The sequence below is a fragment of the Gorilla gorilla genome, chromosome 21, assembly GCF_029281585.2.
Source record: "Gorilla gorilla gorilla isolate KB3781 chromosome 21, NHGRI_mGorGor1-v2.1_pri, whole genome shotgun sequence".
In the NCBI taxonomy this organism is placed as follows: domain Eukaryota; kingdom Metazoa; phylum Chordata; class Mammalia; order Primates; family Hominidae; genus Gorilla; species Gorilla gorilla.
Window position 1 is genome coordinate 57,557,048 of NC_073245.2, and position 26,828 is coordinate 57,583,875.

General features: G+C 49.6%; 1 protein-coding gene across 1 annotated transcript; it reads right to left on the reverse strand.

Moving 5' to 3' along the window:
- Window positions 1–945: 945 nt before the first annotated feature.
- SDC4 (syndecan 4) lies at window positions 946–24,110 on the reverse strand. Its single transcript, XM_004062230.5, has 5 exons — window positions 23,986–24,110; window positions 11,445–11,583; window positions 8,687–8,733; window positions 6,036–6,234; window positions 946–3,079 (listed from the first exon to the last, which is right to left on the reverse strand). Exons 1-5 carry the CDS (start codon window positions 24,043–24,045, stop codon window positions 2,928–2,930), a joined length of 597 nt encoding a protein of 198 aa, XP_004062278.1. The 5' UTR covers window positions 24,046–24,110; the 3' UTR covers window positions 946–2,927.
- Between the last annotated feature and the right edge of the window lie 2,718 nt (window positions 24,111–26,828).

Consider the following 26,828-nt stretch of genomic DNA (forward strand, 5'->3'; position numbering starts at 1 on the left):
TGCAGTTGTTAGTACTCTAGAGCCTGACTGCCGGGGTTCAAATCTCACCTCTACAACTGGTAAGCTGTGTAGCTTTGAGCAAGGTATTTAACCTCTTAGATGCAGTTTCCCTATCTGTCAAATGGGGTTACTAACAGCACCTACTCTGTGGAGATCTGACAGTTAAATGGGATCTGGTATAAAGCCCTAAGAATGGGTTCCTGGCCACATGGTGTGTATGGGAGGGTTTGCTCCAGCTACCACGAATTCCTGTTTGCGTCCTTTCCCCAACCCCAGCAAAGTACTGGGCAACATGGTGCCAAAGGAAGATCACCAATGTCCAAGGACCTGAAATTAAGGTTCGACTCTCCAGACACACTAGGGGCAGGTTGCCCTCTTGGTAACAAGGATCTTACCCACCTCACAGGGTTGTTATAGTGGTCAAGAAAGATGGCCCATGCTATTTCCGGAGACTGCCAGCCAGCCTGGCTGCAGCAGTGGCCTGAGTGAAGCAGGCGGAGACAGTGGTGCGGAAAGCCCACATCTAGATGGGTGCCTGCCGCTCAGCAGCTCTCTTGTTGCCATGCAGGCTGACAGTTGCCAATTTTTTTATTTCTTTTTCCCAAGAAAAGTGAGAAATCTGGATTTTTATGAGAAACCTCCTGATTTCTATGGATGGCAACTGAGGCAAAGATTTTTGTGTTTGCTATTTAAACACAGTGCCACCTAAACAAAACCTTGAAGTAGAGGTGATATGCTGCATAGGCCATCAGGGTGCATGTTCTGAAGTCTTCCCTCTTCTCTAGGCCCCTTCCTGCCTTCTTACATCTCTGCCCACCCCCTGGCATGTCTGGCACCCCACAGGGGATTTGGTCCGGGGAGTTTCTTCATGCTCCACTGAGATCAAGGGGATACAGAGCCCAAAAAGGATGACTTGTTATGAACTAAAATGACAGAGGTAAGCAGTTTAGAAAGTACCAGGTTTTATTATCTTTTTATCAAAAAAAATCAGTAACAGACAACAGTGTGAGAGGTGCCTACAGAGGAGGTGCTCACTCCAACACAGCCCAAGGGGAAGGGCACTGGGGGCAGAAGAGGACCCAGCCAGCTGGGACCCTGGGTTGCAGTGGTGACGGGAGCTAATGGCCACTGGTGCAGCAAGGGAGGGTGGTTCCCCTCACTGCAGTCACTGGGGTCAGGTGGAGACACGACCTGCCCAGGCTAAGCCACCAGGCCTCCCCTCTCAGGAGAGGGAGGGTCCCAGACAACAGGCCCCAGCTGGGGCCTCATCAGCCCTCCCCCATTCCCCCTCCTCCTACCCAGGGAGACAAGGGTCGTCCCAGCACAGCTGAGGCTGTGACTCGTTAAGCCAGTTTAGTTCTCTAGAATAGTGCTGTCCAACAGATGGACATGCTCTCTGCTGTCAGTACAGTAGCCATGAACCACATACAGTGACGCCTCTAGAAACGTGGTTAGTGCAACTGAGGAAGGAATTTTTAATCTTATGTGATTTTAATTGGCTTAACTTGAAACAGCCGCATGTGGTTACTGTATTGGATAGCACAGCCCTAGAGCCTGAAGAAAGCAAACCAAAGAACACCAGCTGGGTCCCAAACAGAAGGCAGAAAGGGTAGAACCATCCACCTCAACTATTCCAGCCCCATCAGAAGGCACCAGGAACAGGGCAAGAGAAAAAGGCAAAAACCCACCCAGCCACATGAAAATTCACTCACTCAACCACCCAGCAACATCAAACTGGAAACACCACACTATTTCCTGAAAAAAATATATTTATCTATTTTTCTAGAACCAAGGAAGAATAATAATATATTATAAGAACACAGACACAAATATCCCACCATCCCCTTCATTGTATTTTGGGATCTGCTAAAAAAAAAAACTATGTTTCGGCAAAAGCTATTTTATAAGAGGAAGCAGCTTCAGAAAGGGCCAAAGCCATGAGGATCGGGGTTTAAAGTATAAAAAAAAACTGGGGAAGGGGTTTAATGAAAGAGAACAAAGAAAGAAGAGGGGAAGGGAGGCCCTATCTAAAGCTATAAATAGTAAAAAAAAAAAAAAAAAAAAAAAAAATTAATAAAAATCATCTCTCCGGCTCTTCTCTCATTTTCAAGAAACAAACAAAAACAAAAACAAAAACCATTAAATACAAACTTAGCAGGTGCTGTGGAAATGTGCGAGAGAATGAAGACACCTCGGCACCTCCACACTCTTGCCCAGGCAGAGATATACACTCTGCACAAAGGAATGAACAGTTAAAAAAACGAACAAACACTAAAAATAGATTTACAAATATTCTATAAATCCATTTCAGCATAAACTCTCAGCTCTTTTCCCCATCCTCCCCCCCCAAATAAAAAAGGTTGATTTCCAAAAGTCACTTGAAAGAGCCTAGACTGGCCCCAGGTATATACCACAGAGACTCCCGTAGTGTGATCACAAGTACCCATTTACAGAAACATCACAAGGTGCAGGTGGTTCTAGTTCCTTCCCCCATTTCCTGGCAGAGAGACCGGCTGTGAAAGGAAGGGAGGAAGGCCACTGGGGGAGGACCTCCAGCCAGGACTCCACACAACATCCGTTAGCCCCCTGGCTTCAGAGGAGCTCTGGATGAGGCATAGTCAGTATGGGCTTGAGGGCGGACCTAGATTCTTAACTGGAAGTTTAAGAAGTGATCCAATCCCAGGCTTGCCTTCAGAAAGGCCAAGTTGAATCCATTTTTCTGCCAGGGCAACTGAGGCCCAAAGCTCAAGAAGAACCTGGCAGAACAGTAGAAGATAATGTCTCTTCTGAACACTTCAAAGGTAATCAGAGCTGGAGATACCGACAAGTCAGTATTAGGTTGATCTCACCCTACCCTAATGTCCACCCTTCAAAATCCCCTGGCTTCCCTCCCTGCTAAAGTCCAAGCCAGTGCCCACAAGCAAGCTTCATGCGTAGAACTCATTGGTGGGGGCTTTCTTGTAGATGGGTTTCTTGCCCAGGTCATAGCTGCCTTCATCCTTCTTCTTCATACGGTACATGAGCAGTAGGATCAGGAAGACGGCAAAGAGGATGCCCACGATGCCACCCACAATCAGAGCTGGAGAGGAGGAGAGAGAAGAGGCGGGGGTGAGAGCTCCTCATCAGGACCTAAGGATGAACCCCTCTTTCCCCCACTGTCAGTTCTCTTACAACCAGACATCCTCACCATCACCACTGCCTGTGCCAGGCAAGCTGATGCCTTATTTAAGTTGACCTCATGACCCCAGTTATAAGAAGTGGGTCATTGGCATTTTAAGTCACTGAAGACCACAGGGCTAGTGGTAAAGCCACTCCTTTTTTTTTTGAGACGAAGTCTCACTCTGTTGCCCAAGCTGGAGTGCAGTGGCGTGATCTCGGCTCACTGCAACCTCCACCTCCCGGGTTCAAGCAATTCTCCTGCCTCAGCCTCCTGAGTAGCTGGGACTACAGGCACGTGCCACCATGCCCGGCTAATTTTTGTATTTTTAGTAGAGATGGGGTTTCACTATGTTGGCCAGGCTGGTCTTGAACTCCTGACCTTGCCCACCTCGGACTCCCAAAGTGCTGGGATTACAGGCATGAGCCACCGCACTCGGCCAAGGCCACTACTTTAACCCACATCTGCCTGAATCTAAAGCCTAAGCTCTTTCCAAACACCAAGCAGACTCCCCTGCAACAGTCTAGCACTAACTGAACCAGGAACAGGAGAAAAGAGTAGGCTATGGACATCCCTGTAGACATATTTATCCTGCAGTCCTTAGCACAGGGCACTCTCTAGCTCTCCCTGTGTGCATATTTACCTACACAGCCTACACTTCACAGACAGGTATGTACATTCAAAGTGCACACATGCAGAACATACTAATTCCAAACTCTTATATTACAATTACATACAGAACTCAGTAGCTAAGGCCTGGTTTCCACTCCTACCTCTCCTACTTCCTGGCTGTGTGATTTGGGGCAAGTTTCCTTCATCTCCCTACTGCAAAATGGGAATAGCCATACCTTTCTCATACATTTGTCCTAAGGATTAAATAAATTAATCCACTCAAAGTGCTTAGAACAATGCCTAGTGCATAGCATATTCTCAAGATTCATTAACTGTAAGGGTTTAAGGTTTATATCTGTGTCCTGAACCCCCTGAATCAGGTGTGCACAACAGGAGGTGCTTAATAAATGACACTTTCAGGCTCCGAGAGGAGAACCTGCCTAGTGTTGGGCAGAGCTGGGCTTCTAACAGTGAGTGGGTCTGGCCTGTCCACTCTGCCAGGTGGCCTGAATGACTCATTCCTGTTTGCTAGGGGCAGGGATGCTTCATAGAATCCCTTCTGTGGCAGATTGAGTCCCCTAATTCGGTCTTACTCGGGCTAAGAAGATTAATTTTCCATCCCTGCACACACTACAAATCTATGTACATACACAATGGGGACACAGTGGCACAGAGGAGTCAAGCAAGGTTCTTTCTTGGGTAAAATCCTATGAAAAAGCAACAAAAAAGTACCCCCAGGAGGTGCCAGAGAAAGCACATGGAATATCAGGCATCAACCCCATTCTTGTCTCTATCACCTTTCCCTCTGATGACCCCAGTTCCTCCACGAGGCCCTGGGTCTGTGCTGGGATGCCCCACGGGGTCAAGTTTCAAGCACAGGCTCAGAAGCTGACTGTGGTCCTCAGTCCAAATGCCAGGTCTGCCACTTCCAGCTTTGTGACTTCGGATAAGTTCTTTAGACTGAGTTTTGTGTTGTACGGACTCATTGAGGGGCACAGGAATCATACAGCATACAGCAAGCATTTAATAAGGCTCCTGGGTGCTGATTAAAGCTTCTGGAATGGGGGATTCCACCACACCAGCTAACAATATAACTTTTCACATGAGGCTCTTAGGCTTGTATAATTCTCAAATGGAAGATTAAAGAGATAACCTGGCTTCAGTTCTTTTCTTACTATGTGGCCCAAAGCCTGGGCCTCAGTCTCCCCATGTATAAGAAGCAGGTGCTTGGATTAATCAGTGGTTTTCAAATTTTTCTTTAGAAGCAATAGCACCTTTAGTTAATTAGAGCAAAACCTTATGCAAATCCAAAGTCTTATGCAAATCTTTTTACTTCTGAAAGAAAAGTAAAAAGAACTTTGGCTCAGATACCAGGAAGCCAGGGTCACGGCTGAGGTGGGCCCAGTCACCAGGGGCTGTGCTCCCAGGAACCCTCTTTACAAGAGGCAGGTGAGACCTTCCATCTGTCCTGGATGAAGCCAGGCTCTGTCCCTATAGCTCAAGCCTCCTTGGAGCTGCTGGCCCTGTTGATTCCCAGGAGACAGGAGTTACCCAGCATGGGCCCAGGGTGCCCACTTGCCAGGCCGGTTCATCCAGGCTGGCCCTCGGCCATGACCTTGGGGAGTTCCCTCCATCCCTTTTGTCAACACCTGGGACAAAGCATTCCTCACCATGCACATTCCAGTAAAGAACTCTCAACTGAGGCCAAATCGGAATAGCCCTTTATAGTGTGCAAAGTTATTTCATATTTTATTTTTCATGGACTCATTATATCAACCCCAGAAGGTATCACTGTACCCATTTTACAGATAAGGAAACTGAGGCTCATCAAGTTCGAAAGCTTCTCAGCCAAGGTCACAAGGCTGCCAAGTGATAGAGTAGGGGGAGGGGAAGCTAACCCAATTCGAAGGAGCCTCCAGACTTACAAGGGAAATTAACTTTTAATGATTAACTCCCAGATGCCAAACTTATACAGTGAAAGTCCTTTGCAAAATAAATGAGAAGGACTTAAGGCAAAAGAATGACTCAATGCCTATTTTCCAGAAGCCTTTGATAGGTGCTTTTTCCTCTCCCTCCACCAGGCTGCACAGTCAGAGCCACCCCATAAGGAAGGTGTAGTCTTTCAATGTTCTAGGGCAACCTGAATGGGCAAAAGGAAGGGGCACCAAGGAGCCTCATGGCTGGAGGCATCCCTGCCTGCAGGTGCTCTCCCCCGCTGAGCCCCATTCCACCTTCAAGGCATCTTATAAGCAGCATGGGGACTTACCTGCCAGGACCTCCGTTCTCTCAAAGATGTTGCTGCCCTGCACAGTGCTGGACATTGACACCTTGTTGGACACATCCTCACTCTCTTCAACGGGTGAGATTCTTTTGGGGATAACCTCATTCTCCTCTAGTTTCTTGGGTTCGGTGGGGACTTGGCTCCCAGACCCTGCCCTCTCAGGGATGTGGTTATCTAGAGGCACCTGGATGGGCGGAAAGGAGAAGAGACACTCAGCGTATTTTGGAAGAGACTCAGGGCAGGGGACAGGGACATTCAGCCAGGCAGAGAATCTGGTTCTGCCATATTCAGCTGAACCATATGGTCCTGGAGCAGGAATTGGCAACACTGTCTCCACAATTATGCTGCCAAAATCCTTATCCCCAACTTTTTTAGTATATCTGTCCCAAATGAAAAATGAATGCACCCAAGGGAACAGGGAAGCAGGTGCTCTCCTGCACTGCTGGCCACTGGTTATTCTAGAGCAACCACTCTGGAAGCAATTTGGCAAAACCTTAGACATCGCTTGCCCTTTAAGGTGGCAGTTTTGCCCTGGAAACTCTATTGTAAGGAGCTCTTCAGAGACTACGTGTAAAAGATGCTTGCTGCAGCCCCTCTGCCTATGAAGTAGCCATTCTTTTATTCCTTTACTGTCTTAATAAACTTGCTTTCACTTTACTCTGTGGACTCACCCTGAATTCTACCTTGTGCAAGATCCAAGAACCCTCTCCCTTGGGGTCTGGATCGGGACCCCTTTCTGGTAACATCTTTCTGGAGAACCACAGAAGGGATGAGACGGAGGAGACCCCCGAATCAAAGGAAATGGACTGCAGCACTGATTGGAGGACTTTGGATATCACCTTTTGTCAGAACTAAGAGTTATGAATGGCCCTCACCATACTGGCCCTTTCTGACTGAACCCCTCTCTACCATGGATACAAGAGGCCCTAATAGTTAAGCAGGAATATCATCACCCTATTCAGCATGAAGAAGTTATAGAAGATGGGTCTTTGTCCCTCTGCAACCCTTAGGATTAAGGGTTTTCTTACAAAAGGGAGGGGGAAAATGTCAGGTGTTTGAACCAGAGTGCCTACATCTTGAATAGGGGCTGGGTAAAATAAGGCTGAGACCTGCTGGGCCGCATTCCCAGTAAGTTAAGCATCCTACGTAACAGAATGAGATAGGAGGTCTGCACAAGATACAGGTCATAAAGACCTTGCTGATAAAACAGGTTGCAATAAAGAAGCTTGACAAAAACCACCAAAAACAGGATGGCAATGAAACTGTTGGTCTCCCTGCTCATTATATGCTAATTATACTACATTAGCATTCTAAGAGACACTCCCATCAGTGCCATGGCAATTTACAAATGCCCTGGCAAAGTCAGGAAGTTACTCTATATGGTCTAAAAAGGGGAGGACCCCCTAGTTCTGGGAATTGCCCACCCCTTTGTTGGAAAACTCATGAATTGCTTAACATATAATCAAGAAATAACCATAAAAATGGGCAACCAGCAGCCAATGCCACTGCTCTACCTATGGAGTAGCCATTCTTTTATTCCTTTACTTTCTTAATAAGCTTGTTATCGCTTTGCAAAAATAAAAAAGATGTTTGCTGCAGTGTTATAATTTTAAAATGTTAACAAATTATAAGCCATTTTTCCGTCAATAAAGGGAATCAGGTAAACTATTACGCAGCCTATAAAAATGACAAGAGCATTAAATTATGCAGGGAAATACTCATGACCAGTCTAAGTGAAAAACGCAGTTCATAGAATTATATATATACTTTTTTTTTTTTTTTTTTTTTTTTGAGAGGGAGTCTCTGTCGCCCAGGCTGGGGTGCAATGGTGCAATCTCTGCCCACTGCAATCTCTGCCTCTCAGGTTCAAGCGATCCTCCTACCTCAGCCTCCCAATCAAGTAGCTGGGACTACAGGCGCACGCCACCATGCCAGGCTAATTTTTTGTATTTTTAGTAGAGATAGGGTTTCACCATGTTGGCCAGGCTGGTCTCGAACTCCTGACCTCAGGTGATCTGCCCGTCTTAGCCTCCCAAAGTGCTGGGATTACAGGCATTAGCCACTGCGCCCGGCCTATATATATACTTTTCTATCAATGCTAGGAAATAGCTATAAATGTAGAGAAAAGGAGTTGGTGTTGACGGTGACTATCCCTGCAGGGAGGATGGCCTACCAGCAACCTACAAAATGAGGCTGGGGCCAGATTTGTTTGTTTGTTTGTTTGTTTTAACACAGTCTGGCTCTGTCACCCAGGCTGGAGTGCACTGGCACAATCTTGGCTCACTGCAACCTCTGCCTCCTGGACTTAAGCCATTCTCCCACCTCAGCCTCTCAAGTAGCTGGGACTACAGGCACATGCCACCACACCTGGCTAATTTTTGTATTTTATGTAGAGACAGGTTTCATCATGTTGCCCAGGCTGGTCTTGAACTCCTGACCTCAAGCCTCCCAAAGTGCTGGGATTACAGGCCTGAGCCACCATGCCCAGCCCAGGGCCAGATTTTTAAAAAGCCTTCCCGCATAGTGGGGTAAGACCCCTCACTTATTCTGCCTATGGGGGCTGTATTTTCTACCTCTCCCAATAGGTCTGCTATAGAGGAGCAAAGTGGAAGAGGCAGAAGCATGTAGCTACTTACCAAGGGATGGATAACTTCAGGGCCGATCATGGAGTCTTCCAAGTCATCTGTAAGGTCAGAATAGCTGTGTGAGTGAGGTCCATTACCCCAGGAAAATGACCCCTTCAGCCAGGACTGGTGGGAGCTCCACCTTACAACCAGCTTCCAAATGCTCAATGTCCAGCAAGCGAGCTTCCCCACCCCTACTTCAGTCATCTCATCTGTAAAATGGGGCTCCTCAGACCCACCCCCTGGCTCTTTCACAGGAATGTGTGAGCTGGCAGCTGGGCAGAGGCTTCATCAGCTCTAAACCCTTGCTCTGCAAAGTGTGGATCCAAAAACCAATAGCAACACCTGAGAGCTGGTTAGAAATGTAGAATTTCAAGGCCAGGCGCGGTGGCTCACGCCTGTAATCCCAGCATTTTGGGAGGCCAAGGCGGGCAGATCACTTGAGGTCAGGAGATCGAGACCAGCCTGGCCAACATAGTGAAACCCCGTCTCTGCTGAAAATACAAAAATTATCCACGGGTGATGGCACGCGCCTGTAATCCCAGCTACTTGGGAGGCTGAGGCAGGAGAATCACTTGAACCCGGTTGGCAGAGGTTGCAGTGGGCCAAGATGGTGCCACTGCACTCCAGCCTGGGCGACAGAACAAGACTCCGTCTCAAAAAAAAAAATAAATAAATTCCCTCCATACGTATTCCTAAATACATTTTTCCCAATAATGGGCTCGTAACAATATATCATTAACATCTTTCCATTACAATGCTTAAAGAGTTACATTATTATTTTAATTACTTCTATTCAATGAATTTCATTTATTTTCAATAGTCTCTTACTGTTGAATGTTTAAAATGTTCTTATCTAAAAATATTGTCATGATCAGAAAACATTAAAGCTAATATTTCACTTATTTAAAAAGAGTAAAAATAATTCATTGGTTAAAAAAAAAGAAGAAGAAATGTAGAATTTCAGGGCTGACTGAATCAAAATCTACTTTTTTTTTTTGAGACAGAGTCTCTCTCTGTCGCCTGGGCTGGAGTACCGTGGTGCCATCTCGGCTCACTGCAACCTCTGCCTCCTGGGTTCAAGCGATTCTCCTGCCTCAGCCCCATGAGTAGCTGGGACTACAGGGGTGCGCCATGACACCCAGCTGATTTTTGTATTTTTAGTAGAGATGGGGTTTCACCATGTTGGTTGGCCAGGATGGTCTCGATCTCTTGACCTTGTGATCCGCCTGCCTTGGCCTCCCAAAGTGCTTCAATTACAGGTGTAAGCCACCGCGCCCGGCCAAAATCTACATTTTAACAAGATCCCCAGGGAATTAACTTTTGAGAAAGAAAACTCTTAACTGCAATATTAAAACATTTCCTGGGCGACTATGTGAGATGATGGATATATTAATTAACTCCACTGTAGTAACATTTTTACTATCTATATGTATCCCATAATATCATGTTGTATGCACATAATGAAATTTATTTTTTTATTTTTATTTTTTTTCAAGACAGAGTCTTGCTCTGTCACCAGGCTGGAGTGCAATGGCGCGATCTCAGCTCACTGCAACCTCTGCCTCCCGGGTTCAAGCAATTCTCCTGCCTCAGCCTCCCAAGTAGCTGGGATTACAGGCACTCGACACCACACCTGGCTAATTTTTGTATTTTTAGTAGAGACGGGGTTTCACCATGTTGGCCAGGCTGGTCTCAAACTCCTGACCTCGTGATCTGCCTGCCTTGGCCTCCCAAAGTGCTGGGATTACAGGCATGAGCCACCGTGCCCGGCCATAAAATTTATTTTTTTTTTAAACCAAACACACACGTACTGAGTGCTTGGTAGGTGCCAAAAGCTTTAAGTCAGTTCAGTCCCCACAACACTGATGTACTATCTTTATTATTCCCGTTTTACAGATTAGAAAACTGAAGCTCAGTTCACACAGGATGGAGGCTTGAACTCAGGACCATGTGACTCCAAAGCTAAAACTTGCAAAGCTAAAACTTGCAATCATTAACACCTCTCTGCACATAGGAGGGACACTTATTAGCTGTCTGGCCTAGAGGCCTTGGGCCCTTCACCCGCCCCCACCCCCACTGAAGCAGGGACTTGTTCTTGGTTTCCCAACTACATCTCTGCCCACTCATGCCCCCTCCCACCCCATCCCCACTTCTAAGCTGCTACTTTTCCTTTTTTGTTTTGAGACAGGGTCTCACTCTGTCACCCAGGCTGGAGTGCAGTAGCATGATCTTGGCTCACTGCAGCCCCAACCTCCTAGGCTCAAGGGATCGTCCCACCTCAGCCTCCCAAGTAGCTGGGACTCCTACAGGTGCATGCCACCACATCCAGCTAATTTTTGTGTTTTTGTAGAGACAAGTTCTCACCATGTGGCCCAGGCTGGAACTTTTCCTTTCAAAAAAAGGAAAACACTCTATGGGTCCTCCTTCCCCACTCCCACCCTGTCCTGCCACCCATCCTACCCTCACCCCACCCCCACCGTGCCCTGCAGAAAAGAGAAGAGCCTATGAGGACAGGTTCAGGCTGGAGCTCAGAAAACCCAGAGCTACCAATGACTTCAAAGCAGCAAACAGCTTGTCCCCAGGGGCTCTCAGGGATGGAATAGGTTAATCCATTACTTTTGTTTCCCCTTTTTTTGAGAAGGAAGAAGGGCACTCTAGGAAAAGTCCCACAAAAATCCAAGTCTCAAGGCATGGTCACCCTCCTGGCTGGTGAAGCCACCACTCCCTCCAGCTTTGTGCCTACGCCTGCCCACCACACCTTCCGTACCCAGATCTCCAGAGCCAGACAGCTCAAAGTCATCAGATTCCTGCCCGGGCCCCACTACATCCTCATCGTCTGGTAGGGCTCCGGAGAAGTATCGGCCTTCTAGGAGGTCCTGGGGGTCGATGACCTCAGTCTCTCGGATCTAAGATAAAGAAAGGAGACACATCAGCCAACATCCCCAGTGCTCCATGATGGCTGATGCCCAAAAGCTAGTGAAGTGGGCATTCAGAAACTAGAAAGAGGCCAGGCCAGGGCCTGGAGACCTGCGTCCTGGATCCCACTCTACCTCTAACTCACCGCGTGTCCTTAGGCAAGTCTCTTTCCCATTCTGGGCAAATAAAAATAGTACATGAGGCTGGGCACAGTGGCTCACACCTGTAATCCCAACACTTTGGGAGGCGGAGGCAGGCAGATCACCTGAGGTCAGGAGTTCAAGACCAGCCTGGCCAACATGGTGAAACCCCATCTCTACTAAAACTACAAAAATCAGCTGGGCGTGGTGGCTTACGCCTGTAGTCCCAGCTACTCGGGAGGCTGAGACAGGAGAACTGCTTGAACCCGGGAGGCGGAGGTTGCAATAAGCCAGGATCACGCCGTTGCACTCTAGCCTGAGCTACAGAGTGGGACCCCTGTCTCAAAAAAAATAAAAACAGTAAATGAGGTAATAATCAAATTATTAATATGGCTAGATATCCTTTACCGAGCACTTGTTATGTGCCGGGCCCTGTTTTAATAACTCTGGAGGCATGTTATTCACTTATTTTTACAGCCGAGGGAGTCATTTTCTTTTGGTGACACAGCTGGCAGATGGAAGAGCGAGGATTGCATACGCAGGGTTGCCTGACTTCAGAGCCAGGAGTCTCCATGCACAGGGCCCTGGGATGCTACACTCCAGGGCTCTGTGATGCAGTGGCAGCTGATTCACACAGGACAGGGAGTGGGCTGCTGGTTCTGGTCTTGCCCAGTCCAGGATACTTTTCCCAGCTGAGTCAGTCTGGGCCGGGACAGACAGGGCTGCCTCACGCACACCCTAAGACAGCCTCAGGTCAGGGCGCTGCCCAGACCTGATGACTCAGGAGTGCACTCCTGGATTCAGTCTTGCCTTCCAAACATCTCCCACAGATCTACTCTGCTGCCAGCACCATGCAGACACCGAGAGGCACAATCCCTACCCTCACAGACATCCACTCCAGTACCCATAATCATCACTCAGCCACTACCCTGTGGAGACACAGCTGATCAGGACAGAGTCTCAGGTCCACTCCCACCAAACCGCTCGCCAAAAGAAAGTGTCAAAGGTCCCGGGCAGCCCTACAGTACATCAGCTACCCTGCTCCCATCCTGTAGCTCCACGGAGTGGGAACAATGTACCCTCAAGAGCACAGGAAACATTTGGATGCCCATCACCCTTCCTCCAGCTTCTGGGCTCAGGCTTCTGTTTGCCCAGAGAACAGCAGCTCTGAGCAAAGTTCATTATTCTACTAATTAATTCAAACATTAAAGTGCCTAGTATTTGCCAGGAGAGTTGGGGTTTTTCATTAAGTTCAATACACCATGCCCCTCCCGCTGAAAGACATTCCCATCTTCTCCAGACGCCGTAACTGCAGGAGCTGGGGGTCTGCTTAGAATCACAGAATGCCAGGACCCAAGGAGCTCCTGTCCTCCCGTTTCACACAACTTGAATCTGAGCCCGGAACAGGGCAGGGACTTGCCCAAGGTCACACAGAGCGTTCACTACATAACTCAGGATAGAAAGAGGTCAGGTCTCTGTTTTGGACACCCCAGGCAGTCCTTCACTCAGCTGAGACTGCCATTGACAAAGGAGGGTGTCTGAGAAGGAACATCTGTCCCTAAGATAAGGTTATTATCATTGCAGGAGAGGCCCAGGAAAGCTGCTTCAGAGCCACTCCTGTACTCTCCCCACTGGGCTTCTGGGGAGAGGCAGGTGGAACCTGACCCTCATGCCCCCTCTTCCACCCCCACAGAGGGAGAATGCTGGATTCCCGGAAGGGAGCGGGGTCAGGCCACAAGGAAGGCAGTGGCCAGGAATCACTCTCTCCCGGGGAGTGGGGAGAATGCTGAACGCTTGGCACCCGTGGGGGTGGAAAGCCAGAGAGGTTAAGTGCTGCTCAGAGATGACTTCATGACTGGGGAATCAGGAGCTGCTGGGCTGCTGGTGCTGGAATTCAAGCCCCCGCACATAGCCCGTGCCTGTGGCTTTGGTTTGGCAGAGCAGGAGGAAGGCTCCTCATGGCTGCCCAAGTGCCTATACCTAAGGGCAGGGTCCCTGTGCTCCTACCTCCATCTCCTGTGGCAAATCCCCCAAGAACCCAAGTGACAGGCCTTAACCAAGCACACAGCCTGTCTAGGTCCTTTTAATAGTCCCTTTTTGCAGAGATGGAAACAAGGGCTCAGAAAAGTAAAGTCACTTGTCTAAGGCCACACAAGCAGGAAGTAGCCACACTGGGCCAGAACCCAGGCTTCACTCACCTGGACATTTAACCACAAACACATAAACACATGCATGAACACATATGTACACGGGGTCACCAGCCTGCCCCAGGCTCCAAGGGAGCCCTGTTAAGTAGGGGGGTCAAATCCAGCCAGGAGAAAGAAAGAATGGTACACTTTGGCCAACTGTTGACCAGGTCAAAGTCCTCAACAGGGGCTGTAGTTCCATCAGGAGACTTGTCTCAGGCTGAGAGACCTTTTCCCACCCCTCACTGCCCCCAGGAGCCATGGAAGGTTGTTTATGCATCCAGCCTCTCTTTCAGTATGTGAAAGTGCTAAGAGGTATTTCAAAACAACCCATGGGATTAGCATGCCCACTGGCTGTTAGGAATTACCTCCGTTTTACATTAGAGAAATGAAGGCTATGAGCGAAAGTGGGGCGTGAAGATCTTGCAGCCAAGTCAGCAGCAAAACCAAGGCTGAAACCAAGATTTATTCCCAGTTCAGCCCTCTTTGCGGGCACCTGTTCATCCTTAACCCTTCATTTTTATACTCAGTTTCCAAAAAAGAAACTAGTCTAGTCTAAAGTCACCCTGGGGCTCCGTGGCACGGCCTGGATTCGATCCTATTTCAAAGCTCTGAAAAGATGGAGTCTTTAAAGGCTGCATTTAGATGAGCCCAGGATTTCCCTCCTACAGCAAGTCAAGGGGCTGGGAAGAAACTTCTTCCAGCTCCCAGTGGTGATAGGAGGACACAGGGAATTAAATCTCTCCTTGAGCTCTGGAAGCCCCCTCTCTGCCCTGTTTTGGTCCCTTCTCCACCCATGACCTCTGACAAGAGGGAAGGCAACTCCAAAGTGGATAACAGCCATTTAGGACTAGGCCAGCAAGACGGGACCAAGCCCTGTGGGATTGTGGGCAATCACTCTTTTTTGTGTAAAGGTTGGGAAGGCACCAACGATCCTCCTCTCCTCCGCCCTCTTTTCAGATAAAGCCCATTGAGTCTGGGGTGACTTTGAAGAACCAGGCCACCCAGCAGCCAGGCCCAGCCCTGACCAGAGATGGACCCCGCCCTGCTCCTGGCTAAGAATGTGGTCTGTTCTCCTCAGCTCACCCCACCTTTGCCCAGGCATGTGTGTTCGTGTGTATACATGCACAGGCACCCTCTCTGGGCTCTCAAGTCTCCTTGTATCTTTGTCCCTTTCATGAACACACAACAGAAATTACCAACTAAATAAGACAGTGGTGGCTAGGCACAGTGGCTTAATCCCAACATTTTGGGAGGCCAAGGTGGGAGGCTCACTTGAGCCCAAGAGTTTGAGATCAGCCTGGGCAACATGGTGAAACCCCATCTCTACAAAAATTAGCCAAATGTGGTTGTGCACGCCTGTGGTCCCAGCTACTCGGGAGGCTGAAGTGGGAGGATCACTTGAGCCCAGGAGGTCGAGGCTGCAGTGAGCTACGATCGTGCCACTGCACTCCAGCCTGGGTGACAGAGGAAGACCCTGTCTCCAAAAAATAAAAAATAGGGCAATGGGCCTAGGTCCCACAGACTCTGCTGGCCCTGTGCCTGGTGGGGATCTGAGATTAGTGCCTGGGGGTTTAGAGATCCTACATTCTTCCCCAGACTGTTGGGGAGAAAGAAGGGAGGGGAAGTGCTCTTTTGTTCTACAGAAACTAACACCTGCCAACAGGAGGTATCTGATTTTATAACCTAGCAAACAGACAAGACAAGGGACTTTGCCAAGGTCATCCAAGCAGCTGGCAGCAGAGATGGACTTAGAACCTAGGTCTCCTGGCTCCCAGACTGGAATTATCTTCTCTCCCCTTCCAGGGTGTTGGCTGCCCCTAAGGGTCTCAGCAAATCCACAGGCAGCAGCTGTCATTACAGTTATACTCCCCATCTAGTCTTTTGGCTATAGGCATGAAGCTACAAAAAGGTCCTATCCCAACCCTATCCCCAAATCCTATGGCTTCTATCACCCCAGGAAAAGCATGAGTGACTAAAAGGAGTATCCACTACATGCCAAGCACCATGCTGGGTACTTTGTTTATACAAGTTCATTTAAATGGCAAAACAGCCTTGCAAGGTGCTCTACCCATTTTGCAGATGAGAAGACTGAGGTTCAGCTGAGTCACTTATCCAACGTCATGCAACTAGAAAGCTAGAGCTGGGATTCAAATCCAGATCTTCCTCAAGAACACATCCCAACCACAACTAGGCTTCTCACTGCCACCCACTCTTCACTTCTCTCCAGCCTAACCCGCCAGTCCACAACACACTGGCTGGGCCAGGGCTCCAGGGGAACCCTGTCCCTGCCTAGGAGTAAACAAAGGTGAAAGTGATATCACTTAAACAAAGGAACAGAAACTTGGCTGGGGCACCAGAGAGGAGTTCAGGGTCAGGGCTTGGATAACTGAACTCATGAGAGCCTCCCCCGACCTGGCTCCTCCCCAGGGGAGGTAGGGTCGGGGACACACTTGACCCTTCTCTCAGGAGGCAAGACCAGAAGGGTAATAACCGGGCAAGCCAAATTTAGTGGGGAGAGGGGATGGTGAGTACCTGGGGCTCCAACACCTGGACCCACCAGAATGATTTCTGGCAGGAGACCCCCAGCAGCGTACACCACTCGTAACTGTTCTTCCCCACCCCACCCACTTCTTAAGGGCCAGACATTCCCCAGAATGGCTAAAACCTGGGGCCCACAACTGTGACTCTACCACCCAGAGTGGTTGTGCATCAAGGCAGATTCACAAGTGTGAGTTCTGCCACTTCCTAACTATATGAGCTTGGGAGTTTATTTCATCTCTGAAATCCTCAGTTTCTTCTTTTGTGACTAGGGCTGGTAGCACCTTGCAGGGTGATGAGGATTAAGAGGAATGCATTTGTGTGTGCAAGGGACCCAGCACGTGATCAATGAATAGTGGCTGTGATTAACCCCCACCTGCCTTCCTCCTGGCCAGTGGGATTAGTGCTCAAAGGATCAGAGGCCTGGGAAAACTTGCAGAGGCAGTTCTGTTGCTGGAAGGAAGCTAGCCTGGGGACAGGGAGATGGTGCTTTGCAAACTGTAAAGGAATATAACCTATAATGGGTTATCATTTTGCTTCTGAGCCCAGAGACTTTTCAACAACCAATCAGGTCCCTTCAGACTGTGAAAAAAAGATGCAGAGATAGTCAGAGACCTGCCCAAGGTCACACAGCTTTGACCACCTGTCCTAAGCAGACAGAGGTAAAGACCATTTTTATTTTCCCCGAAGGTGCAAATGACAGTGACCAGAAACACCTGAAATTCTACTTGGGGACCTGGGTCCCCAGGGACAAAATAAATAAATGAAAATCTAGAAGGTAAAAAGAAACTACACACCAATCCATGGTCTGGTGCTCTGGTGCCTGAATGGTTAAACCAGGTCTGGGGGTGGGGGTAGAGTGAGGGTTCAAATGTCGCCTTCAAGGTCGGGTTACTCTGAACACAATCACTCAGGAGAGAGCCAGGCCTGGCACTGCCAGCAACCAGCTTTTCACGAAGCCCCAGGGCAGCCCATTCCCACAGCAAGAACTCCAGGATCCTAGGGTGCCAGCTAGAAATGGGGGAAGGGTTCAGGAGCCTCTGGATGTCTCCCTGCCAGGAGCTGACCCAGCACCCTTGTTACTAACTCCCTGGATGATCGTGGACAATTCCCTTCTCTGAGCCTCAGTTTTCCAATCTGTAAAAGACAGGTCTCAAAGAGACAAGCCTCCCTCTGTCCCAGCCCAGTAACCAAGCTGGGCATTGCTCCGATTACCGGTGGAGACAGCCAGGAGGGGGCTGGCTCCCTCAGGGCCTCAGAGACAGAGGTGCATTGAAGCTGGAGCTTGTAATCTAGGCAGCAGATCCGAAATCCCTGCTGGATCCGAGGGCTAGGGAGGCTCTCGGGATGTAAACAAACCTCCTGTGTTCTCAGAGCAGAGTAGAGAGCCCACGCTGCAGCCTTATCTCGGCTGATTAGATCAGCCCTGGGTGCTGGCTTCCTGCCTCTTCCCAGCCTCCCTCACCGCCCCCCAAGGAAGCCATCCTCCAGACCAGGTCAGTCTGTCCCACAGACGGCTCCGGCAGGGCTTCTCCAAGGCAAGGAGTATCCCCACTCTGGGTAGCCGGGCCAGCCATGTGCCACATCTGCCCCCACGCCCAGAGGCTAGAGTGACACCGCCAGTCCCCGCAGGCCTGGCCACTGACTGCTGGGCTTCACCAAGTCACTGTTTCCACACATACCAGCCTCTCCCTGCCTCCCCTTTCCATTACCCCAGGTGTCACCTGACCAGCAGCCTCTTCTACTGTGCCAGAGAAAACTGGAGCAGCCGAGCTCCCGGGCCTGGAGGACGGGGGAGGGGTGAGATGCAGCCTGAAGGGGTGGGGGCCGCTGAATAGGAAGGTCTGGGCTGAAGGTGGGGGTTGGGGGAAGCAGGAGGCAAGAACAAGGCTGGGAAGTGGGGGAGGGAGGAAGGATGGCTGTAGAAAGGTCAAAGCCAGAAAGAACTGCTGAGATCAGAGTGACCTTTTGGGGAGTACTGCAGCCCCCTGAAAAGGGTAAAAAGGTCTAAACCCCAATAACTGTAACTCTTAGTTTACGTTTTCAACATATGCACAGACACCACCTCCCCAAAGCCAAACTCTGGCCGGGTTAAGAACCTTGTCTAGGTGCTAATAAAGCCAGAACTTTACAAGTTTGCCAAACAGCGATGATGACCTTTGAGTGCCACAGGTGTTTTATAGAGGACACTGGGGTTCACATCAACAAAGTGACGTATTAACAGTGTGTGTCCCTGGGTGAGCAGCAGAGCTAGGACAGGGGCTGGAGTTTTCTGTACCCTCTTTTTCAGTCACCCAGCCTTCAGCAGATGGGACCAGAGAGGCCCCAGTGAGGTGCAAGAATGTGCCCAAGGTCAGCACTGTGTTAGTTAATGACAAACCAGCCCAAGAAGTCAGGCTTATTCTTCTAAGGTTAAATGAGACCCCAACTGTTGACATATGTGTTCTCTCTCCTCCCTCTCTAGGGCACCATGCAGTGAAAACATACGAGAAACTGGCTTTTCAGAACACTGTACCTTTTCCGTCCACCAACACCCCACCCCTCAAAGTGCTATTTGCAATCACTCAGCCTCCTTAAGGGTAGAAACTCTGCCCCTCCAGCACAGGAGGGTGACCCCAGGTCCTGGACAGTGTCCAGAGTGGTCCGGTACCCTTGGCAAACCCCCTGCCCCTCTCCCTCCAGGCTGCAAACTGTTCAGCACGAGGCTCCAGCAAATCCCAGCAGGAGAGGTGGGGCTGCCCAGAACTGGTTCTTGTTTAAACATAAACCCATTCGATAATTAGCAAACAGCCCACTTCTAAGATAAACAAATAGGAGATTTGGACTCCAAAAGCCCCACCCTAGATTTCTCCCTTCCCACCTCCCAGCTGTGGGGGTAGATAAGGGGGATAAGGGGGTTGGAGAAAGCTTTCCAGGAGACCTGGGCTCAGAATCTTCAGAGATAGGACCCCCTGGCATGAAGGTGGCCTGGGCAAGGAAGGGAACTGTCACTAAGTAACACCTCCTCCCCACCAGGCATGGTACTAGGTGCCTTTATTTACAGCCCTGTCATCTCCTTTAAGCTTCACCACACCGGTATCATGATATTCTTAACAGACCAGGAGGCTGGGGCTCAGAGGTGGAGTAGCATGACTGAATTCATGTAGCCAGTAAGAGGTGGACTTTGCACGTCTGGAGTTAGGTCTGTGTAACACCAAGCCAATGTTTCAATGCTCTCTGGCCAGCCCCAGGAAGCAAAGAGGGGTCCTCACAAACATCAGAAAATCCTGGGGTCACACCAAACCTGAACAGTACCAGCTTTTGTTCTATGAAAAAATGCAGGCCAGTTGCAGCCTCAGTTTTGCCTTAAAGAGGGAAAAAGTACTACCTGCTCTGCAGAGGTCGAAAGCCCAATTTTGAGGACTGGCTGCACAATGTACAATGTCAAAGTCTACATGCAGGCAAGGGGCTGTGAAAGTGCGGAACCTAGTACAAACATGTCCTGTGTGTCCCCTCAAGGCCCCGGACACTGAAACAATGACTCCCAAAGGACGAGGTAAAACTCTGAGCTCATTCCAACACCCCCACCACAGAGCTGTCCTATTAGCCAAGAGTTTGAAAGGAAATGGGTGACTCAGGCAGGCTACACTAGCATGCAGTGACTCACAGCGCTCGGTCCAGTCCCTTACCCCAATTTTAAGCATTCATTTGGAAATCACACTTGCCTGTCCAGTCCGGGAGGTTGGAGGACAGCTAGGAGCCAACTTCTCCCAACAGGGAACTGGGGCTGGGAGCCCAGCCTGGCTTCCCCAGCTCCTCATTCAGGCAGGCTCAGCACTCCAAGTCCTTGGAAAAGCCCTCTGTTTCTAGGAGCTGGGGATGGCAGGAGCTGAATGTCCTCCCACCCCACCCCAACTTCTCTTCTGAGACTGGGATTTGTTTAGACTCTTCACCAAGGAGGCCAGCAAAGGGCCCCTCCCCTCATCAATGGGCTCTCCGGGCAAGAAGGACCCTTAGAAGGCAATGGTCCAGCCTCCTTATTTTAGAGTTGGGGACACTGAGACCCAGAGACAGGGCATGTTTGCTCAAGGTCACCCAGCAACGCAGAAGTAGGACCTAAGGTATCTACCTTCAAACCCAGCAAATTTCCTCATCTGGAATATTCTGAGGACACTCAAACCAGACACCTTGCCCTATCAGAAGGACCTGGTTCTGACCTTAGCAAGCCACTGCATTGTTCCGAGCATCAATTTCCTGTAAAAATAGAGAAAATGGTACCTCGCAGTACTGGGAGATATTCATACTAGCAATAAATAACATTAATGAACCATTTAGAATAAAGTTACATGCACGAATTTATTCATTCATACAAGCATTTCCTGAGTACAAACTAGGGGACAGGTATTTCACAAAAACAAATAGAGCAGAGTTCCTGCCCTCGGTGTGTGGGGGGAGAGAGGGAGGGATTCAGAATTTGGTAGAGTACGTTAATTCCCTCAAGTTAATTCCTTCAAGAGAGAGACCTCTTTTGAATAGCAGGTACTTAAGTTATTAATCAAATTGAGAGATGGAAAGGACTCTGGAGGCTACCCTGTTCAACCCTTTCATGTTAAGGTAGGGGATGTCAGCCCAGCGGGGAAAGAGGCCTCCCCCCAACCTCACGGAACCCTCCAAATCATGGCCCAAATATTTTCCTGGGTGTTTGATAACTCCCTGGGCTCGAGAAGTCCCAAGAGCTCTCACTGTTCACTCAAGGGTCCTAGAAGCCCCTAGGCTTCCGCCCCCACCCCCACTCCCATGTAATCAAGAAGAGGACGCTGTAGAAGACCAGAAATGTCCTTAGGCTAAAGTACACTTGATAGGTGGGGGACACTTCCCCACGACTGCCTGGGCCTGGGGCCAACTCAGTAGGCTGTGCCCCTGGGTAGGAACACCTTTGGGTGGAGGGGACTCCCAAAACAAGGCTGCCTTTAATTGGCCTGAGAGGGAGTGGCAGGAAGGCAGATCAGGGAATGCTCCCAGCTGGACAGGAAGAACTGGTTTAGTATAGCAAGCCCAGCCAAACAGAGGAGAGGACAGCTGGGTACTGAGCCTGGGTTCCCTTCCAAAATATGGGGGTGGTAAGGGGAATGGTGGAACAGTGGGGGGAACACAACCCACAATGGGAGGGCTACTAGTCAGAGATCCTGGGGTCCTGGATGCCCTCTACTAACCCAAAGTAGTACCATTTTACCTCTCACATTTGGAAAGTGGGCATAATAGAATCCCCATGTGATAGGTCTTTTTGTGAGGACAAAATGCACCAGATCTGTCATATAAAAAGTACTCTATCACTCCTAACTGCTATTAGCAAAGTCCTTCTCCCTGGGCCTCACTTTTCTTTACCTGTAAAAAGAAAAGGACATGCTGGATCATCTCTTCAGTCCGAGCCAACTGTGACTATGTCTGATTTTTCCAACCACAACCTAGAAAAGAGGGAGGGGATAGGCCAAAGGGGAAGCCCTGTGCCCCAGTTACAGGCAGGAGGTCTGTGACATTAGCCAGGAAGGGGAGAGCTGAGGTCAGGATGAGACTTGACACCTATCTCAGGAAGCAGCTGCCCAGGGCTGATGTCTCCTGCAGCTGATGGGTCACCCAGGCAGGACTGACACAGTCCCCTTCCCCCAAACCACATCCTTCGGAATGCCCCCAGGACACAGCTGACTGCTCAGCACCCTGAAGCACCTGAAGGCTCAGCAGCCCCTGGGAGGAAACTGGCATGTGACTGGGCACACGGTGACCTCAGCAACCTCCTGGGTCCTTTCCTCTTTTTCCCTGTACTGCCTAGGTGGTATCCCTTCGGATGCATCCCCAGTTGCTTGACCCCACACATCCTTCAGGGCCTAGTTTAGAGCACTGTGCTAGAGGCAGAAGGCTTGGGTCCTCAGCCACTAACATTTTAGGCAAGGTAGCCTTTGGTTTAGGTTAAGTCATCACCTCACTCTGGCCTTGTTTCCTTCCACCTCAGAATTCCTTTGCCTTCCAGCCTAAAATCTCAACCTATTCTAAACCCGTCTTTAGTTACCAACGATGGGACACTTGGAGTAGCTCAAAGAGTAGAAGTTAAGCTAAAGCAGAAACTTAAAAGCCTGGCTGCCTAAATTTCAATCTGACTCACCCATTTATTGTGTATTAACTGTGTGACCCTGGGCAAGTTACTTAACCTCTCTAGCCTCAGGACCAGTTTAAGAACAGTACACAGTAAGATTGTTGTTGGAATTAAGCTCCTTGATATACCCATTAGAAAGTTATTAGAGCAATGTCTGGCCCCCCCACAAAGGCGCTACATGTTTGCAATCATCATGGCATGCCTGGAATTGTGCTGGAAGTATTGCCTAGGGTCTCATTCATTCCTCAAGAAGAGCCTGCAGGCAGAATCAACCTTCCCCTAAGTGAATTCAGAGGAATAGGAGCCCCAAGGCTTTCAAAGAAATTAACATTAATGGTTAAACTGCAAGGACTCACTCGCTCTGAAAACTGGGGCTAAAGGGCACAAAGGGGGCACAAAGCTCAGGCTGTGGGGGACAGATTGCCTTCACCAGTAATTCCCATGCCCCCCAACTTCCCAGATGAGACTGACCCCCTCCTCCTAAGCCGGCTGCGGGCATGAATAGAGCTTCTGCTGGCCCAGGGACAGCTATGATGGAGACCAGTGGACAGTGAGAAAGAAAGGTTTCCCTGGGCTGATTGAGGCCTTCTCTCCCCCCTACCCCCTTCACCTCACTCAAGGTGGATGCTTCAATTTTCTTATCTGCAATTGAGAAAAAATGAACACACTTCTTGCAGAAAGCAGAGGCTCAGCTCCTGGCTAAGTGTTGAGTCTAAACCATTCCTCTCCTCTGTCCTTGAAAAGAGCAGAGTCCCCAACTTTCTAGAAACCCTAACGCAGTAGCAGTCCCCTCTTGCCCCATTCCCTCAGACCCTTGGTGCAGTATTGGGAAGAGATTCAGAAAGGCAGGACTTTGCCCTAAGTCACAAGTCAATGACAGAGCTGGGGCCAGAACTGAGGTTAGGGCTCAGTTCTCCCTGGTGTGTGAAAGAGGGCCTCGCACAACCCTAAAACCCTCCCCTTTCCGAGTACACGCAGCCCCGCGACCCCCAGGGCCATCTCGGATCCTAAAGCTGTCTGCTCTGGGCGCCCCGAGAGCGAGGAGGGGATTCAGCGCTCCAAGCCTGCCCCAGGGTCACCAGGGAAGGGACGAGGGTATGGGAGTTGAAGAGTTGACACCAGCTTAGTCACTAACGAGCCCGTAGCCCGCGGCGGGGCTGAGGCCAGGGGAGGCGGGAAGAGCAACAGGCGAGAGGCGCACGGCGCGTGAAGCCATCCCGGAGCTGGCCCGTGACCCCGGAGCAAAGTTTCCAACAAAGTTTCCCGGGCCTCGGTGTCCGGTTGGGGGTGGCGTACCCCCTGATCTGCCCCCCACCCCATCCCACGCTCCGACGAACAAAGGAGACACCGGCCTGCGCCCCCCCTTCGCCCCCAGCCCGGGAACCTCCAAGCACCCACCGACTCGGCGACTCCGCCTACGAAGAGCAGCAGCAGCGCGAACAGACGGGTGGGGGCCATGGCACCGCGGACTGGAGAAGGCGCGCAGGCTGCGGCAAGTGGCCCCGGGCGGGCGCGCCACCCACCTTATAGGCGGCCTACCGGCCCCGCCCCTGCCCGCCCCCGCCCGCCCCCGCCCCGCCGCCCGCACCCCGCCCGGAATTCCCCAGTGGAAGCAAGGCCTGCGGGGCACTGCGCCCGCCCGCGGAGTTGGAAACCCCAAGGGACCCGCCCTGCCCGAGCCCGCCGGCTCCTACTCAACCCCTAGTCCTACCCTCCGGGAGCTCCAACCCCCTTTATTTATTTGACCCACTGCCAGGCAGGTCCCCAGAGATCACTGCGGCTAACTCCATTTTATAGTTGGGGAAACTAAGGCCCAGGGACGGGAAGGACTTCCCTTGGGTGTTGAGTTTAGACCAGCCTTCAAACCGGGTGTGCTCCCCTCTGAAGACACAGAACTTCCCAAATGGATGTGAACAGTGTTAAGACAGGGGACAGCAAACTATTCTGTAAAGGGCTAAATATTTTAGGTTTTGCGGGCCATACGATCCCTGTGGCAACTATTCAAACTCGAGCGTCGTAGCTCAAAAGCAGCCATAAATACTAAAGGAATGAGCGCGGCTAGGTCCTAATAAAACATTATTTATAGACACCGACATTTGAATTTAATATAATTTTCATGTGTCACGAAATATTACTATTCTTTTGACTTTATTCCCAACCATTTAAACATGCAAAAATCGGCTGGGCTCTATGGCTCACGCCTGTAATCCCAGCACTTTGGGAGGCCGAGGAATAGGAGGATCCCTTGAGCCCAGGAATTGGAGACCAGCCTGGGCAACCATAATGAGACCCCCACCTCTACAAAAAGTTTTTTAAGAAATTAACCAGGCATTGTGGTGCACCCCTGTGGCCCAGCTACTCTGGAGGCTGAGGTGGGAGGACTGCTTGAGCCAGAGAGGTGAAAGTTGCAGTGAGCCATGATCGCTCACTGCACTCCAGCCTGGGTGACCGAGTGAGACCCTGTCTCAAAAATAAATAAATAAATAAATAAATGACATTTTAAAATAAAAATGCAGGCCGGATGCAGTGAGTCATGCCTGTAATCCCAGCACTTTGGGAGGCTGAGGCGGCGGATCGCTTGAGGTCAGGAGTTTGAGACCAGCCTGGCCAACATGCTGAAACCCCGTCTCTACAAAATACAAAAATTATCCAGGCATGGTTGCCTGCGCCTGTAATCCCAACTGCTCTGGAGGCTGAGGCAGGAGAATCGTTTGAACCCGAGGGGCGGAGGTTGCAGTCAACTGAGATCTCCCCACTGCACTCCAGCCTGGGCAACAGAGCAAGACTCCGTCTCAAAAAAATAAAAAATAAAAATGCAAAAACCATTCTTAGCAGTGGGCTGAACAAAAATAGGCGGTGGGCCTCAGCCACTCTGAGACCACTCTGACGCTGGTCTCAGAGTGGCTGACGTCTGTTCTAAGGGCTTCATCTGCCAGATTTTGAACTTTTTCAAAAGTTTGATCTCTCTGAGAACTGGTCTGCAAATTTATTTCTATTCTTAGGGTCAGCTTCCACCCTTTATAAGAGAAAGCTGTGTGTCCTCCTTACCCTTCATCCTCCTAACAGTGCATTGGTGGGAGCAGGTTGGGGGAAGAAGTGGAGGGGGGTGCTATATGGAGACTGTAAAATTCTCTGGGTCCCCAAGCACACGTACTGTTGGAATTATTGCAGGGTGTGAAGGTGGGCATCCTAAGATGATCGAAGTACAAAAGAAGCCTAACCCTGTCTCTCCCTGACTTATGTATAAATCTTTCTAAGGGTGTAACATAGCCTTAGAAGTAGGACATTTTGGCCACTGTTGGCATATTATGAATTCATATACTTTGTGGAGTGGAGAATTGGTAGTGACTTCCCTTTTTCCACCTCTTAATTATTATCAAAGAATAAAAGTCTCTTGTGGCAGAGAACCTTGGCAGTAAAGCAAACTTCAAATGCTGACCATGGGGTTTCCACAGATTTAAAGGTAAGCAATGACTTTCAGTGGTTTTTAACATGCTTCCCTAGGATTTGGAACAAAACTGAGAAAATGAAGAAATCTCATGCCAGAATAAGAAATCCTTTTGCAAGTTAAATGGTTTGCAATCTTTGCTTTCCACAAAATTGCAGGGGGGCCTAATCTCGTTGTCAGTAGATAGATCATTAAATACAGAATAGATAACTGTGATTTTAGTTATCTATTGTCACATTGTTGTAACAAGAGTTCTTCTGTTCCTACCAACTTTTATAAGTTTCTCAGCACTTACAGCCGGTGGTGTGCTGGTAAATGTTTGACAATTGGCTAGGGGAAGTGGCGAGTGCTAATTTGCCAATTTCTGTAGTGTAAATACTACCAGCATGGCTGATTTCAAGCTACCAATGAGATGTCACTGAACATGGAGCTGGGAAGATATATTTCTACCACACAGATACAATAGGTGCAAATAATCTCAAAAGCATGGATAACAGTAAAGTGTAGTAAGATAATTAGTAAGTGATGAGTTTTGAGTATTTATTTCCTTTATGGTTTTGTTTTTGTTTTTGTTTTTTTGAGACGGAGTCTCAATTTGTCACCCAGGCTGGAGTGCAGTGACGCAATCTCGGCTCACTGCAACCTCCGCCTCCCAAGTTCAAGCGATTCTCCTCAGCCTCCTGAGTAGCTGGGACTACAGGCACACACCACCATGCCCGGCTAATTTTTGTATTTTCAGTAGAGACAGGGTTTCACCATGTTGGCCAGGATGGTCTCGATATCCTGACCTCGT